General features: G+C 49.0%; 2 protein-coding genes across 3 annotated transcripts in view; both read right to left on the bottom strand.

Moving 5' to 3' along the window:
• The window catches only part of LOC143997817 (retinoic acid receptor responder protein 2-like), a 112,919-nt gene that overhangs the window by 65,430 nt on the left and 31,108 nt on the right, over positions 1-16,381 (bottom strand). The window lies entirely within an intron of this gene.
• The window catches only part of LOC143997815 (retinoic acid receptor responder protein 2-like), a 30,518-nt gene continuing 29,643 nt past the window's right edge, over positions 15,507-16,381 (bottom strand). For both annotated transcript variants that reach the window (XM_077493628.1, XM_077493629.1), the window contains exon 6: positions 15,507-15,730. In XM_077493628.1, coding sequence (XP_077349754.1) covers positions 15,687-15,730 — 44 coding nt within the window. In that variant the 3' untranslated portion in view covers positions 15,507-15,686. The remainder of the gene's footprint in view (positions 15,731-16,381) is intronic.

Genomic DNA, 16,381 nt, shown 5'->3' with positions numbered 1-16,381 from the left:
CGTTGCTTTAACTGACAATTGCGCGGTCGTGCGACGTGGCTTCCAAACAAAATTGGCGTCCTTTTTTTCCCCACAAATAGAGCTTTCTTTTGGTGGTATTTGATCACCTCTGCGGTTTTTATTTTTTGCGCTATAAACAAAAATAGAGCGACAATTTTGAAAAAAACGCATTATTTTTTACTTTTTGTTATAATAAATATCCCCCAAAAATATATAAAAAAACATTTTTTTCCCTCAGTTTAGGCCGATACGTATTCTTCTACATATCTTTGGTAAAAAAAATCACAATAAGCGATTGATTGGTTTGCGCAAAAGTTACAGAGTTTACAAAATAGGGGATAGTTTTATGGCCTTTTTATTAATATTTTTTTTTTTTACTAGTAATGGCAGCGATCAGCGATTTTTATTGTGACTGCGACATTGTGGCGGACACATCGGACATTTTTAACACATTTTTGGGACCATTGTTATTTATACAGCAATCAGTGCTATATAAATGCAGTGATTCCTGTGTAAATGACACTGGCAGTGAAGGGGTTAACCAGTGGGTGGCAGTGTAGGGGTTAAGTGTTCCTAGGGGTGTGTTACTAACTGTGGGGGGGCTGGGCTTTCATTTAGTGAACACTGATCTGTGCTCCAATCACATGGAGCAGAGATCAGCATCACTAGTTGCTAGGCAGAATGGGGAAATGCTGTTTACAACGGCATTTCTCCGTTCAGCCGCCCCGTGAGACGATCGCGGGTATGCCCACGGCGATCGAGTCCGCGGGACCCGCGACCGGACTCACAGGGATCCCGACCGGCACTAAAGATTGGATGTACCTGTACGCCAATATGCCTGCCCGTGCCATTCTGCCGACGTACATTGTCGTGCGCCGGTCGGGAACCGGTTAAAAAAGTAGAAAATGCTAGGAGTTCCATTTGTACACTTTATAAAGAGAATCAATATAAGATTCTTCTTCGTTATCAGACTCCTGACCTGCTCCACTCCATATACCCCTCGGCTGATTCCCGGTGCTGGCCATGCTGCAAGGCCAGAGGGACGCTATATCATATCTATTGGACCTGCCCTCTACTCATCCCTTACTGGCAGACAGCACACTCCCTGCTTCAATCCATCTTTGAGACTGGGGTGCTCCTCGATCCCGAAAATTTTTCCTCCTGGGCCTTCCACCTTCCTCCTTCTCTAAACTCTCAAAAAGGCTCTTGGCCCACATACAGACTGCAGCACGATGTCTGGTGGCCCTTAGGTGGAAAAGGAAGGAGCCCCTCCTCACTATTCGAGCTGCACTCCAGGATCAGAGATGTTAAAAGGATGGAGTATTTGACGGCCTCACATAATAACTCTCTTGATAAACATAATCGAATATGGGAACCCTGGTTCAGGTTGGAGATCCCTATGGCCTAATGTTCCGTAGGTCCTGGGTTTGCAAAGGCCATCGGTAAGTAGGGCTGATGCTTCCCGGGTAGGATGCCCACGTGTCCCGGATTGCCCGGGATTGTCCCGCAATTCGCATTTGTGTCCCGGGCACCTTCATTCCGGGACAATACAGTGTCCCGGAATGAAATGAGGACACATAGTCCCCCTAATAGAAGATTGCTAAACTGGTTACTAGGGCCACCCCCCCTGGTGTCTAGCAACCAGTGATGTCACATTCGCTCAGAGCAAGGCCGAGGGGAGCAAGACCTTTACCCAGTGCTGCCCTTAAAAGGTGAGCAAATGGAACCTGATTGGAGCAGGTCAGAGGGGCACTGGGGCTGGGGACAGTACAGAAATAAATGAGGCTGACAAAGTGGAGCCCTGCCCTGGGGGGCAATAAAAAATTAGGCTGACAAGTGATGGGGGGGCAATAAAAAATGAGGCTGACAAGTGGGGGGGGCAATAAAAAAAATGAGGCTGACAAGTGGGGGCAATAAAAAATGAAGCTGATAGGTGGGGGGCAATAAAATGGGGCTTACAAGTGGGGGCAATAAAATGAGGCTAACAAGTGGGGGCAATAAAATGAGGCTGAAAAGTGGGGGCAATAAAATGAGGCTGACAAGTGGGGGCAATACAATGAGGCTGACAAGTGGGGGCAATAAAAATGAAGCAGACAAATGAGGGCAATAAAAATGAAGCAGACAAGTGGGGGCAATACAAAATATATATGTAGAGAATGTATACCATCTGTCTAAACTGGTGACCACTGTTTGCTTTTGTTTTTCCAAAAACTGTCAAAAAAAACATATCAAAAATCTGCTTTTATTTTTGGCTGGCACGAGGGCGTGCGCACTGAGGGGGGGGGGGGGGGGGGGGTGTCCCTGAATGGCAGTTTGGAAATGTGGTCACCCTATTCCCGGGTAGCACGGGGCTCTAGGGGCAGGGCGGCTGCCCTCTCTTCTTCTCTCTTCTCCACTACTCTCTACCCTCTTTTTTTTTTTCCATTTCACACTCTCCTCTACACTTTCCATCTCCAGTGAGGCCCGGAACGGTAAAGACAGAAAAGAAAAAGTAGTGCAGGGCCGGGCATGACAGTGTGTTTAGGGGAGACAATGCATGGGTTAATATGAAGAGATAAGAGGGGAGGGGGCAGTGAGTAAAGTCCGAGGGGGAGTGGTAATATATAAGGAGGAGGCGGGGCTGGGCTGGGGAACAGAAAGTTGTGGAGAAAGAAAGGAGGAGGCAGTTTTGCCCCCCCGCCCTCCCTATATGTTGTTTGGTTTATGTGTTTTCTTTCTTTCAGGAGCATGGCAGATGGTGGTCATGGCAGCTGTGGATTGGTGGTGTTTGGTTGGTCTTTGACGGTGGCAGTAAACATATGTGATGGAAAGGGGTGGGGGGTTCAACGGTAGTATGTGCCCCTCTGGTCAGGGCAGGACTTACCATTGGGCTTGACTGGGCTCAAGCCCATGGGCCCCTCCCAATAGGGGGCCCCGCCAAGATACATAGCCGAGTGTACTCGGCTCGGCTCCACTCACAGTCACGCCCAGTCCTGCCCTATGATGGACATAACACAGGGACTGGGCGTGACTGTGAGCCGAGCCGAGTACACTCAGCTACTCTTGGCTCCGCTTGGGACTGTGAGAGGACCCGAGAGCTGCAGAGAGGACCCAAGAGCTGCAGAGAGGACCCAAGAGCTGCAGAGAGGACCCAAGAGCTGCAGAGAGGACCCAAAAGCCGTCAAGATACGGAGGACTCTGTATCTCGGCGGCGCCATTTTTAAACTTCAAGACTGCAATAAAAAGGCTGCAAATGACAAGGCTACACTGACAAGGTTGCAAATGACACTGACAAGGCTGCAGATGGATGGACAAGGCTGCAGATGGATGGACAAGGCTGCAGATGGATGGGCAAGGCTGCAGATGGACACTGATAAGGCTGCATTGATGGGCATTTAAATGTAAGTTTTTTTCCTTAAACTTCCCTCCTAAACTTGGGGTGCGTGTTATATGCCGACGCGTGTTATACGCCTATAAATATGGTAATCTATAGAAGGTAGGGCCCAAAAGTGAGTCAAGCCCAGGGGCCCCCACCACCCTAAGTCCTGCCCTGCCTTCGGTGTATTCCAGCGAAAGGTTAGCTGGAATACTGTAATGGTAATGTATTGGTGGAATATGTGTTGGAGTTCGGGGGTGCCGTCAAAGACCAACAGACTGGAGTTAAACAAGTTGTTACGGAGGTGATATTTGGTATATATTTGATATTGGAGTTATTTATATGGTGTGAATAATAAATAGGCTGCTATGGCCATTTATACTCCAAAATGAATGTAGCACTAACCCCCGAAGGAGCTGCTGGTTTGATTGGGCTTACCGTTACCTTCTTCTCCTGGATTTACGTCTAGGGGTTTCCCGTGGTAGATGGCCCAGTAACTTTAGAGACTGACGACAGATCCGCATAAAGGGATTTTTATTTGCAAAAACGTAGTTAACGAACAGTCTCTCAGTATAGGATCAGAGGGTTAGGAGGAAAGTTCAGGTACTCTTAGCCCTTGTACACGCGGTCGGAGATTCCTATCGGACCGTGTTGTCGGATATTCCGACTGTGTGTGGTCTCCATCGGACTGTTTCCGTCGGAGTATTAGACGGACTAAGTTTTCCAACTTGTTGGTAAAATTTTCAGACAAAATGCTCCGATCGGACATACTCCGATCATGTGTAGAGAATTCCGATCGGACAAAGTGCCACGCATCCTCAGATCAAATTCCTACATCAAATCTATTGGCTACTAGCCTGAACGTAGTCCCGTCGTAAGAAAATAACGTCATCACGTTCTGAAAGATCGGATTTTCTGACAACTTCGTCCGACCGTGTGTATGCAACAGTTTTGGACAAAATCCGTCGGACAAAATACAACGGATTTGGTTGTCGGAATGTCCGATCGTGTGTACAAGGGCTAAGTGTCAAAGTTAATAATGAAGAACTCTCTTACTTTGACTAAATCCAGAGAATAGCCATTCAGACCTGGATGATCCCTCGGGTTGGACAGTCCCTCTCTCACAAGGCCGAGCAGCCAACAAGGTGCTTCCTCAGGAACAAGTCTCTGCCACAGACGTTGTTGTAGAACATGTAGGAAACTAGGACTTGTAGAACACTCGTGTGATACCTGGATCTTTCAGCCAGTTTGGATATATCCATGAGATTGGATTCACTTAGGTACTTCAGCCCTACCAGGCTCTTTCTAAGAAGCCAACCCGTACGTGGCCTTCTTCTGAAGAGTCCTCCCTTGGACAGCTATGAAGTCGCTGGGCCTCTCCGCAACCGGAGACGGCACCGGAACCACCTTGGAAACCTTCCTTTAGTTTCCTTGCCTCGGGCTAGCCAGCCCCGAGACATAAAGTCGGGTGGATCCGCACCCCAGGCCAGGGCAGGACTTAGGGTGGTGGGGGCCCCTGGGCTTGAGTCACTTTTGGGCCCTACCTTCTATACATTACCCTATTTATTGGCATATAACACACGCTTGCGTATAACACGCACCCCAAGTTTAGGAGGGAAGTTTAAGGAAAAAACGTACATTTAAATGCCCATCAATGCAGCCTTATCAGTGTCCAACTGCAGCCTTGCCCATCCATCTGCAGCCTTGTCCAGTGTTATTGCAGCCTTTTCAGTGTAGCCTTGTCATTTGCAGCCTTTCCCCAGTGTCATTTGCAGCCTTGTTATTGCAGTCTTGAAGTTTTAAAATAGCTCTCACATCCTCTCGGCAGCTCTTGGCGGCTCTCAGGTCCTCTTGGCAACTCTCGGTGGCTCTCGGGTCCACTCGCAGTCCTGAGCAGAGGCGAGAGTAGCCGAGTGTACTCGGCTTGGCTCACAGTTATGCCCAATCCCTGTGTTATGTCCATCATAGGGCAGGACTGGGTATGACTGTGAGCGGAGCGGAGCCGAGTACACTTGGCTATGTATCTTGGCGGGGCCCCCTATTGGGCGGGCCCATGGGCTTGAGCCCAGTCAGCCCAATGGTAAGTCCAGCCCTGCGCCGGGCCATAGCCTTCCTGGGGGCTGGTCAGGAGGACCAGGACCATTGAGTCAGCACATATTTTCTGGAACCCCCCGAAACACGTGACGTCCGCATCTTAAGTACCCTCTCCCAGAAAGCACAGCACAGAGTGACACTCCCACTGGGTGGGCTCCGAGAGAAAGTAACCTCAGAGCACCCGACCAGACTGTGTTTCCATGCCTGCCAGAAGAGACAGTGCCCCCCAGTGGCCAGGCTGAACTCCCTATAGTCCAGTCAGACTGATGCTGAGGTCAAAATTTGTACTAATTATACCCAAACCAAACTGCAGTTCAGGTGTAACATTAAATTTCAAAAACATAGCGTGTGCTCTTCAGGAGCCGGCGCTACACTAAGGTGCGGTCTCATCATTTTAGAAGGGTAAGGCCGCGTACACACGCGCGGACTGTTCACCCAACCTTGTCCGCTGAACAGTGTTTGGGCGGACAGTCCGCTCGTGTGTGGGGCTTCAGCGGACAGTTTCAGCGGACAGTTGGACGAACAAGGTCTTACGGAAATTCCGAAAAACTGTCCGCTGAAACAAGGTTTCAGCGGACTGTTCGCTCGTGTGTAGGCTTGTTCGGCCAACTAAGTCTCGCGCATGCTCAGAAAGGATTTTCACGCCGAAAGCTATAATGCAGTGTATAGGACGTCGTATTTTTCGTCCCGTCGTACGTGCCGTTCACGTCATCGCGCACGGTTTCAGCAAACTGTTCGTCCGTCGTGTGTGGCCATGTCCGTCCATGCTAAGTTTGAGCGGACTGTTTGCCGAAACTGTTGGACGGACAAAGTTGGGCGAACAGTCCGCGCGTGTGTACGCGGCCTAAGAAATGGGGATGTTGGAGTACAAGTGGTATAGCAGTATGAGGCAGGTTGGGTACCTCTGAACTACACTGGTCATGTATCTGTTCCTGCATCTTTGTACGGGTGTAATTTAGTTGTGTTACTGAACTAACGTGTCAACTCTACAAACTCCGGAAGGTTGGAGGATGTTCTTATCTAGACCGAACTTTGTCACCGACCAACATATCTGTTGAATTTGAACCAGAAATACTCGTTTTATAGCAAAAGGCACTCCCCTGTACCTTGTGTTGGAATTTATTTTTTCTTGGAAAATCGATAAAAAAAAAGTAGAAAATAAAAATTAGAGCTTAGATAACGCTAAATGATCTCACTGCAGCTCACGGTGGGATGTGTGAGGTACTTCACACTGACTGTGGTATATTCGTTTCTGATAACGAGGACATTATTAAAGGGGATCCATCCATCTTTAGCAAAATCTCTGGCCTTATTCTGTAGTTCTCTTCTCTTAGCAAGATGCCATTTAACCACTTCCGGACCGCCCACCGCCGTTATACGTCGGTACTAGACATGTGCGATTCGTTTCGTACAAATCTCAAGGATCCGAAATACGAATTGCCATGTGTCCGAATTCTGTACGCAATACGAACTTTTGTTTACGAATTTCGGATTTCGGATCAGTTGTCGTCGCATCGACGACGGACTCAGTCATTATGCTTATTATGAGGGGCTCCCACCATCCCTGTGCTGTGCTGACTTCCTCCTGGGGCTGTACCTCTGCTGTGCTCATTATGAGGGGCTCCCACCATCCCTGTGCTGTGCTGACTTCCTCCTGGGGCTGCTTATTATGAGGGGCTCCCACCATCCCTGTGCTGTGCTGACATCCTCCTGGGGCTGTACCTCTGCTGTGCTCATTATGAGGGGCTCCCACCATCCCTGTGCTGTGCTGACTTCCTTCTGGGGCTGCTTATTAGAAGGGGCTCCCACCATCCCTGTGCTGTGCTGACTTTCTCCTGGGGCTGCTTATTATGAGGAGCTCCCACCATCCCTGTGCTATGCTGACTTCCTCCTGGGGCTGCTTATAATGAGGAGCTCCCACCATCCCTGTGCTGTGCTGACTTCCTCCTGGGGCTGCTTATTATGAGGGGCTCCCACCATCCCTGTGCTGTGCTGACATCCTCCTGGGGCTGCTTATTATGAGGGGCTCCCACCATCCCTGTGCTGTGCTGACTTCCTCCTGGGGCTGCTTATTATGAGGGGCTCCCACCATCCCTGTGCTGTGCTGACTTCCTCCTGGGGCTGTACCTCTGCTGTGCTCATTATGAGGGGTTTCCCCTATTCCTGTGCTGTACTGACTTACTGAGCACAGCAGGGGTACAGCAGGGGTACAGCCCCAGGAGGAAGTCAGCATAGCACAGGGATGGTGGAAGCCCCTTATAATATGCACAGCAGAGGTACAGCCCCAGGAGGAAGTCAGCATAGCACAGGGATGGTGGGAGTCCCTCATAATGAGCACAGCAGAATTATTTCTCTCAATAAGGACGGTGAAGCTTCCCTTCTGGAGTGGATGGAAAGGTGTAATATTAATCATGTACCGGGTAATGGTCAGAGGAGATATGGTGGCCCTCCCACGGAGGGGGTTGGGGAGGTTCCTTCACTTGAGGCAGAAATATTTATCAACAATATCCCTCAAGAAATCTATGAAGAAGATAAATGACTTCCACTTTATCGGATTGCTGGAACATTGTTGGTCTTCTGATGACTTGTCTAGTGGACAGACTACACAAGTTTGTGTCTCTCCCGTTGTTCATCTCCTAGGTATGAATTCCCATTGGTAATTGAATTAATTGAGTCACCTATTGTTTCTGTCTGTTGGCTAATTTGTCTAACTCTTGGAGAGCCCTACAGGATGGGATTAGCCTTGAGCTCTACCTCGTTATCTAACCATTGTGTGATGTTTTGGGTAATATTTGGTTCTATTGTTCATGTGGTGACTGACCTCCCTTTGAAGTGTATAAAAAGCTGTAATTCTGTTCAATAAAGCGTCACTCCTTTGGTTTTTTATCCCACATTTGGTCTCTGTACGATGCTTGGGGGGTAAAAGGTTTGTATTAGCTCTCGGTCTGCTGGAAGGGTTTGGAGAGCACAGGCGGAAGCCAAAACGGTCGTGATGTACAAAATGTACGGCAGGACGGCGTAGAGGCCAGTAGCCAATAGCTTTTCGTTCTCCAAATTTTTTTCTGAGCAATGCGCGGCACTTTGTGCGTCGGTCGGAATTCTCTACACACGATCGGAAAAAAGTCAGATCAGATTTTGTTGTCGGAAAATTTTTTAGATGCAGCTCTCAAACTTTTTGAAATTCCGACAGAAAAAGTCCGATAGAGCCCACACATGATCGGATTTTCCGACAACATAATCCGATCGGACTTTTTCCGTTGGAAATTTCCGACCGTGTGTATGGAGCATTAGGGTCTGCTATAAATTGTGTTTTTTTTTTAAATCTTTGTAGACGTAGCCTTTGCTGTACTATATGGTAGAGGTGCCACTTCACAGGCAGGTTTAGGATATCCCCCGGGCATATTATATGTTATATGCAGGAATTGTGTCATTTTAATGTTTCACTTTAAGCCTTACAATGAGACCCCCCCCCACTGAGTGAGATTTTTCACAAGTGTTTTTGGCAATGGTACAAGTCCCCCAGGGCAGTGCCCCCCGTCCTTTGTATGATTTCGGGGGTGTCCCGTGTCTTTTTTTTAATATCTTTTAAACAAAAACAATAATCCAGCAGGGAAATGTCACTTAGTAGCAAATGAATCTTTATTCTCTTCTGCTGTAGCACATCATATAGATGACGAGTGACTTCACAGCCGGGATCAGGGCTTCACCCAGGCATGTTATTTAAAGGAATTTAGCATATATAATGTTTCACTTTAATCTTTTTTTAAAGCTTCTCCCCACCAAATGGAATTTGTAAAAAAAGTTTTTTCTTGTATTTGTACATAATGCCCCCAACTCTCCCCCCTCCCCCTCCTCCATCCCCAGGAGTGACTTCAGACACAGTACAGGAGACGATCAGAGACTGCAGACATAGTACAGGAGACGATCAGAGACTGCAGACATAGTACAGGAGATGATCAGAGACTGCAGACATTATACAGGAGATGATCAGAGACTGCAGACATAGTACAGGAGATGGTCAGAGACTGCAGACATGGTACAGGAGGTGATCAGAGACTGCAGACATAGTACAGGAGATGATCAGAGACTGCAGACATAGTACAGGAGATGGACAGAGACTGCAGACATAATACAGGAGATGATCAGAGACTGCAGACATAGTACAGGAGATGGTCAGAGACTGCAGACATACAGTGGTGTGAAAAAGTGTTTGCCCCCTTCCTCATTTCCTGTTCCTTTGCATGTTTGTCACACTTAAGTGTTTCGGAACATCAAACCAATTTAAACAATAGTCAAGGACAACACAAGTAAACACAAAATGCAATTTGTAAATGAAGGTGTTTATTATTAAAGGTGAAAAAAAATCCAAACCATCATGGCCCTGTGTGAAAAAGTGATTGCCCCCCTTGTTAAAACATACTATAACTGTGGTTGTCCACACCTGAGTTCAATTTCTCTAGCCACACCCAGGCCTGATTATTGCCACACCTGTTCACAATCAAGGCATCACTTAAATAGGAGCTGCTTGACACAGTAAGGTCCACCAGAAGATCCTTAAAAGCTACACATCATGCCGAGACCCAAAGAAATTCAGGAACAATTGAGAAAGAAAGTAATTGAGATCTATCAGTCTGGAAAGGGTTATAAAGCCATTTCCAAAGCTTTGGGAATCCAGCGAACCACAGTGAGAGCCATTATCCACAAATGGCGAAGACATGGAACAGTGGTGAACCTTCCCAGGAGTGGCCGGCCGCCCAAAATTACCCCAAGAGCGCAGCGACGACTCATCCAAGAGGTCACAAAAGACCCCACAACAACGTCCAAGGAACTGCAGGCCTCACTTGCCTCAGTTAAGGTCAGCGTTCATGCCTCCACCATCAGGAAAAGACTGGGCAAAAATGGCCTGCATGGCAGAGTTCCAAGGAGAAAACCACTGCTGAGCAAAAAGAACATCAAAGCTCGTCTCAATTTCTCCACAACACATCTTGATGATCCCCAAGACTTTTGGGACAACATTCTGTGGAGCGATGAGACAAAAGTGGAACTCTTTGGAAGGTGTGTGTCCAAGTATATCTGGCGTAGAAGGAACACTGCATTTCATAAAAAGAACATTATACCAACAGTCAGAGGCGTAACTAGAAACCTCAGGGCCCCGGTGCAAGAAATCAGGAAGGCCCCCCCCCCCCCCCCCCCCCCCCGAAAAGCATGATTTTGATACTATATTTTTTTTCCACTGTACAACAAAGTAAAACATTTCTGTGCAGCCTGTGTCCCCAGTGGAACCTGTGTCACCAGTGCAGTGGTGGTCCTGGAGAGGGGTGGTGGTACTGGAGGTGGGTGGCGGTGGTGGTACTGGAGGGGGATGGTGGTACTGGAGGTGGGTGGCGGTGGTGGTCCTGGAGGGGAGTGGCAGTGATGGTCCTGGAGGGGGATGGTGGTCCTGGAGAGGGGTGGCATTGGTGGTACTGGAGGGGGATAGTGGTCCCGGAGAGGGGTGGTGGTGGTACTGGAGGGGGATGGTGGTCCTGGAGAGGGGTGGCGGTGGTACTGGAGGTGGGTGGCGGTGGTGGTCCTGGAGGGGGATAGTGGTCCTGGAGGGGGATGGTGGTCCTGGAGAGCGGTGGTGGTGGTACTAGAGGTGGGTGGCGGTGGTACTGAAGGTGGGTGGTGGTGGTACTGGAGGTGGGTGGCAGTGGTGGTACTGAAGGGGGGATGGTGGTACTGGAGAGGGATGGCGGTCCTGGAGAGGGGTGGCGGTGGTACTGGAGGTGGGTGGTGGTGGTACTGGAGGAGGGTGGCGATGGTACTGGAGCAGCATGGTAGTCCTGGAGAGGGGTGGCGGTGGTGGTACTAGAGGGTGGGTGGTGGTACTGGAGAGGCATAGTGGTCCTGGAGAGGGGTGGCGGTGGTACTGGAGGTGGGTGGCGGTGGTGGTACTAGAGGGTGGGTGGTGGTACTGGAGAGGCATGGTGGTCCTGGAGAGGGGTGGCGGTGGTACTGGAGGTGGGTGGCATGGTGGTGGTACTGGAGAGGGGGTGGCATGGTGGTGGTACTGGAGAGGGGGTGGCGGTGGTCCTGGAGGTGGGTGGCGGTGGTACTGAAGGTGGGTGGTGGTGGTACTGGAGGAGGGGTGGCGGTGGTACTGAAGGTGGGTGGTGGTGGTACTGGAGGAGGGGTGGCGGTGGTACTGAAGGTGGGTGGTGGTGGTACTGGAGGAGGGGTGGCGGTGGTACTGAAGGTGGGTAGCACGGTGGTGGTGGTGGTACTGGAGGAGGGGTGGCACTGGAGGAGGGGTGGCGGTGGTACTGGACATCAGGATCCCCAGATACCCCACCTTACTTTAGGGTCCCCAGAGAGCCCCCCTTACTTTAGGGTCCCTAGACAGTCACCCCCCTTAAAGAGGTTTCGCTGTACCTTGCTGGACTCCGCTGTGCACCTTGGCCCCCAGCAGATCTCTGTACCTCCCCCCCCCCCCACGCACCTGGGGGGAGGCAGCGATCAGCAGCTCTATGGATGTTGATGGGCGGTGGGATCTTCCAGAGTCTACACACTGGAGAGGAGTCAGCACGGCTGTGAGTGAAGAGCGTGTCTCATGTAAACAGCAGCACAGAGACACCGGCACTCGGGAGTGAAGTTTCATTTTCCCTTGTCCGCTCGCAAAACACACAGCTGATCCTGCTCCCCCTTCGGCCCCCCTCCCCTCCTCTCCTCTCCTGTGTTCTCCGCGGGAAATGTGAGCTTGTTAGCTTCACACCTGAATGCCCGCGGAGAACACAGGAGAGGAGAGGAGGGGAGGGGGGCCGAAGGGGGAGCAGGATCAGCTGTGTGTTTTGCGAGCGGACAAGGGAAAATGAAACTTCACTCCCGAGTGCCGGTGTCTCTGTGCTGCTGTTTACATGAGACACGCGCTTCACTCACAGCCCTGTGAAAAGCAACCACGCCGGGGCCCCCCCACAGTGATGGAATTCCAGGGCCCAGTCGCAACTGCGACTGTTGCGACCCTGATAATTCCGCCACTGCCAACAGTAAAATATGGTGGTGGTAGTGTGATGGTCTGGGGCTGTTTTGCTGCTTCAGGACCTGGAAGACTTGCCGTGATAAAAGGAACTATGAATTCTGCTGTCTACCAAGAGATCCTGAAGGAGAATGTCCGACCATCTGTTCGTGTACTCAAGCTGAAACCAACTTGGGTTCTGCAGCAGGACAATGATCCTAAACACACCAGCAAGTCCACCACCGAATGGCTGAAGAAAAACAAAATGAAGACTTTGGAGTGGCCTAGCCAAAGTCCTGACCTGAATCCTATTGAGATGTTGTGGTATGACCTTAAAAAGGCCGTTCATGCTCGAAAACCCTCTAATGTAACTGAATTAGGACAATTCTGCAAAGATGAGTGGGCCAAAATTCCTCCAGGACGCTGTAAAAGCCTCATTCCACGTTATCGCAAACGCTTGGTTGCAGTTGTTGCTGCTAAGGGTGGCCCAACCAGTTATTAGGTTTAGGGGGCAATCACTTTTTCACACAGGGCCATGATGGTTTGGATTTTGTTTTCACCTTTAATAATAAACACCTTCATTTACAAATTGCATTTTGTGTTTACTTGTGTTGTCCTTGACTATTGTTTAAATTGGTTTGATGTTCCGAAACACTTAAGTGTGACAAACATGCAAAGGAACAGGAAATTAGGAAGGGGGCAAACACTTTTTCACACCACTGTAATACAGGAGATGATCAGAGACTGCAGACATAGTACAGGAGATGATCAGAGACTGCAGACATAATACAGGAGATGATCAGAGACTGCAGACATAATACAGGAGATGATCAGAGACTGCAGACATAGTACAGGAGATGATCAGAGACTACAGACATTATACAGGAGAAGATCAGAGACTGCAGACATAGTACAGGAGATGATCAGAGACTGCAGACATAGTACAGGAGATGATCAGAGACTGCAGACATTATACAGGAGATGATCAGAGACTGCAGACATAGTAAAGGAGATGATCAGAGACTGCAGACATAGTAAAGGAGATGGTCAGAGACTGCAGATATAATACAGCAGATGGTCAGAGACTGCAGACATACTACAGGAGATGATCAGAGACTGCAGACATAGTATAGGAGATGATCAGAGACTGCAGACATGATACAGGGGACGATCAGAGACTGCAGACATAGTACATTAGATGATCAGAGACTGCAGACATAGTACAGGAGATGGTCAGAGACTGCAGACATAGTACAGGAGATGGTCAGAGACTGCAGACATAGTACAGAAGATGATCAGAGACTGCAGACATAGTACAGAAGATGATCAGAGACTGCAGACATAGTACAGAAGATGATCAGAGACTGCAGACATAGTACAGAAGATGATCAGAGACTGCAGACATAGTACAGGAGATGATCAGAGACTGCAGACATAGTAGAGGAGATGATCAGAGACTGCAGACATAGTACAGGAGATGATCAGAGACTGCAGACATAGTACAGGAGATGATCAGAGACTGCAGACATAGTACAGGAGATGATCAGAGACTGCAAACATTATACAGGAGATGATCAGAGACTGCAGACATAGTACAGGAGATGGTCAGAGACTGCAGACATAGTACAGGAGATGATCAGAGACTGCAAACATTATACAGGAGATGATCAGAGACTGCAGACATAGTACAGGAGATGGTCAGAGACTGCAGACATAGTACAGGAGATGGTCAGAGACTGCAGACATGATTCAGGGGACGATCGGAGACTGCAGACATAGTACAGAAGATGATCGGAGACTGCAGACATAGTACAGGAGATGATCAGAGACTGCAGACATAGTACAGAAGATGATCAGAGACTGCAGACATAGTACAGAAGATGATCAGAGACTGCAGACATGGTACAGAAGATGATCAGAGACTGCAGACATAGTACAGGAGGTGATCAGAGACTGCAGACATAGTACAGAAGATGATCAGAGACTGCAGACATGGTACAGCAGATGATCAGAGACTGCAGACATAGTACAGAAGATGATCAGAGACTGCAGACATGGTACAGAAGATGATCAGAGACTGCAGACATAGTACAGGGGATGATCAGAGACTGCAGACATAGTACAGGAGATGATCAGAGACTGCAGACATAGTACAGGAGATGATCAGAGACTGCAGACATAGTACAGGGGATGATCAGAGACTGCAGACATAGTACAGGAGATGATCAGAGACTGCAGACATAGTACAGGAGATGATCAGAGACTGCAGACATAGTACAGGAGATGATCAGAGACTGTAGACATAGTACAGGAGGGTTTTATGTACGCTTACGTTTTATGGGACAGTGAACCCCTCCCCACCCCCGTTTGGGGTTTGACAGATTCGGCCCCCATTGATATCAGTGGGGTTCGGGTTTATCATCCAAACTTCCTCTATGTTTACTGAACCCAGAGCAGTACCACTCATCCCTATTCTTCACAGTATGGTCAGAGACCCGTCACTGGACCACCCCTCTTCCCATAGGCTTATATGGTCATGTGATCTCTCCAGTGTCGACATCCAAAAGTCGTGAGACTGCTTACCGGGTGCCGCCATCTTGGATGTGATGTCAGCAGTCCTCAGAGCTGTCACTCAATATTCCCCTTTAATCCTCCCCCGTCAGTTACATAAATGTTATTTAGGGATGTGAGGGGAGAGGCAGTGTAGCTGGGCCAGCACAGACAGTAATTAGACACTCCCAGAAGAGGCGGGGGATATGACATGGAAGGAAAGACGGGGCTGTATTCGGGAATTGACTCTTCCTGGAAAAGTCAGATTTTCTAGCAAGTTCAGAGGCACATCGCAAGTTATAGAAAGGAAGGATGTAAAGTTCCTGATTGTTCTGTGGCTTTAACCTTTTGTTTATTCAAGTTGGTGGGTTGGTGGGGGCAGGGTCTCCTTATGGCTGCCGAGGGGCCCAACGGGTATGTAATGTAAAGTGTAAACTGACAATTCCTATGCAGGTGATATACCCCCCCCCCTCCCCCCTCCCCCCAGGTATACAATAGTATAGAATAGGCACATTACAAGTCTTGTCACTTTATTCCATCCTCTGCAGGTGATTTCAGTGTCACAGCTCTCCATAGACACAAAGACGGGTTGTCACATTCGTGGTTCTCTGGTGGCCTCATTGTCACCTCTCTAGTTCCCATACAGTGGATTATATGAGGAGGACGGACTTGGTGTATATGGGATCTTCCTCACTATCCGCCATTCAGGATCTTCTCAAACAACGTCTGGATTCCATCTGAAAAGAAAGACAGAGAAATAATCAGTGCGGAGAATGAGGGCACATTCCTAATTCTAAAACCTAACCATGCCCCATCTTCTGCCATATTGTTCCTCCTCTTCTTACCCAACTTTGTCCTCCATATCATTCCTACCCAACCTTGTCCATATCATCCCTCCTCCTGCTCCTACCCAACCTTGTCCATATCATCCCTCTTCCTGCTCCTACCCAACATTGTCCATATTATCCCTCCTCCTGCTCCTACCCAACCTTGTCCATATCATCCCTCTTCCTGCTCCTACCCAACATTGTCCATATTATCCCTCCTCCTGCTCCTACCCAACATTGTCCATATTATCCCTCCTCCTGCTACTACCCAACCTTGTCCATATTATCCCTCCTCCTTCTCCCACCCAACCTTGTCCATATTATCCCTCCTCCTGCTTCTGTCCTACCTTGTCCATATCATCCCACCTCCTCCTGCTCCTACCCAACCTTGTCCATATCATCCCTCCTCCTGCTCCTACCCAACCTTGTCCATATTATCCCTCCTCTTGCTTCTGTCCAACCTTGTCCATATCATCCCTCCTCCTGCTCCTACTCAACCTTGTCCATATTATCCCTCCTACTGTTTCTACCAAACCTTGTCCATATCATCCTTCATGCTGC

Source organism: Lithobates pipiens, unplaced genomic scaffold (genome assembly GCF_037356315.1).
Source record: "Lithobates pipiens isolate NorthernLeopardFrog02 unplaced genomic scaffold, aLitPip1_a1.2 Scaffold_19, whole genome shotgun sequence".
In the NCBI taxonomy this organism is placed as follows: domain Eukaryota; kingdom Metazoa; phylum Chordata; class Amphibia; order Anura; family Ranidae; genus Lithobates; species Lithobates pipiens.
The sequence above is the reverse complement of the archived record's forward strand: the minus strand, read 5'-3'. Positions and strand labels throughout refer to the sequence as shown.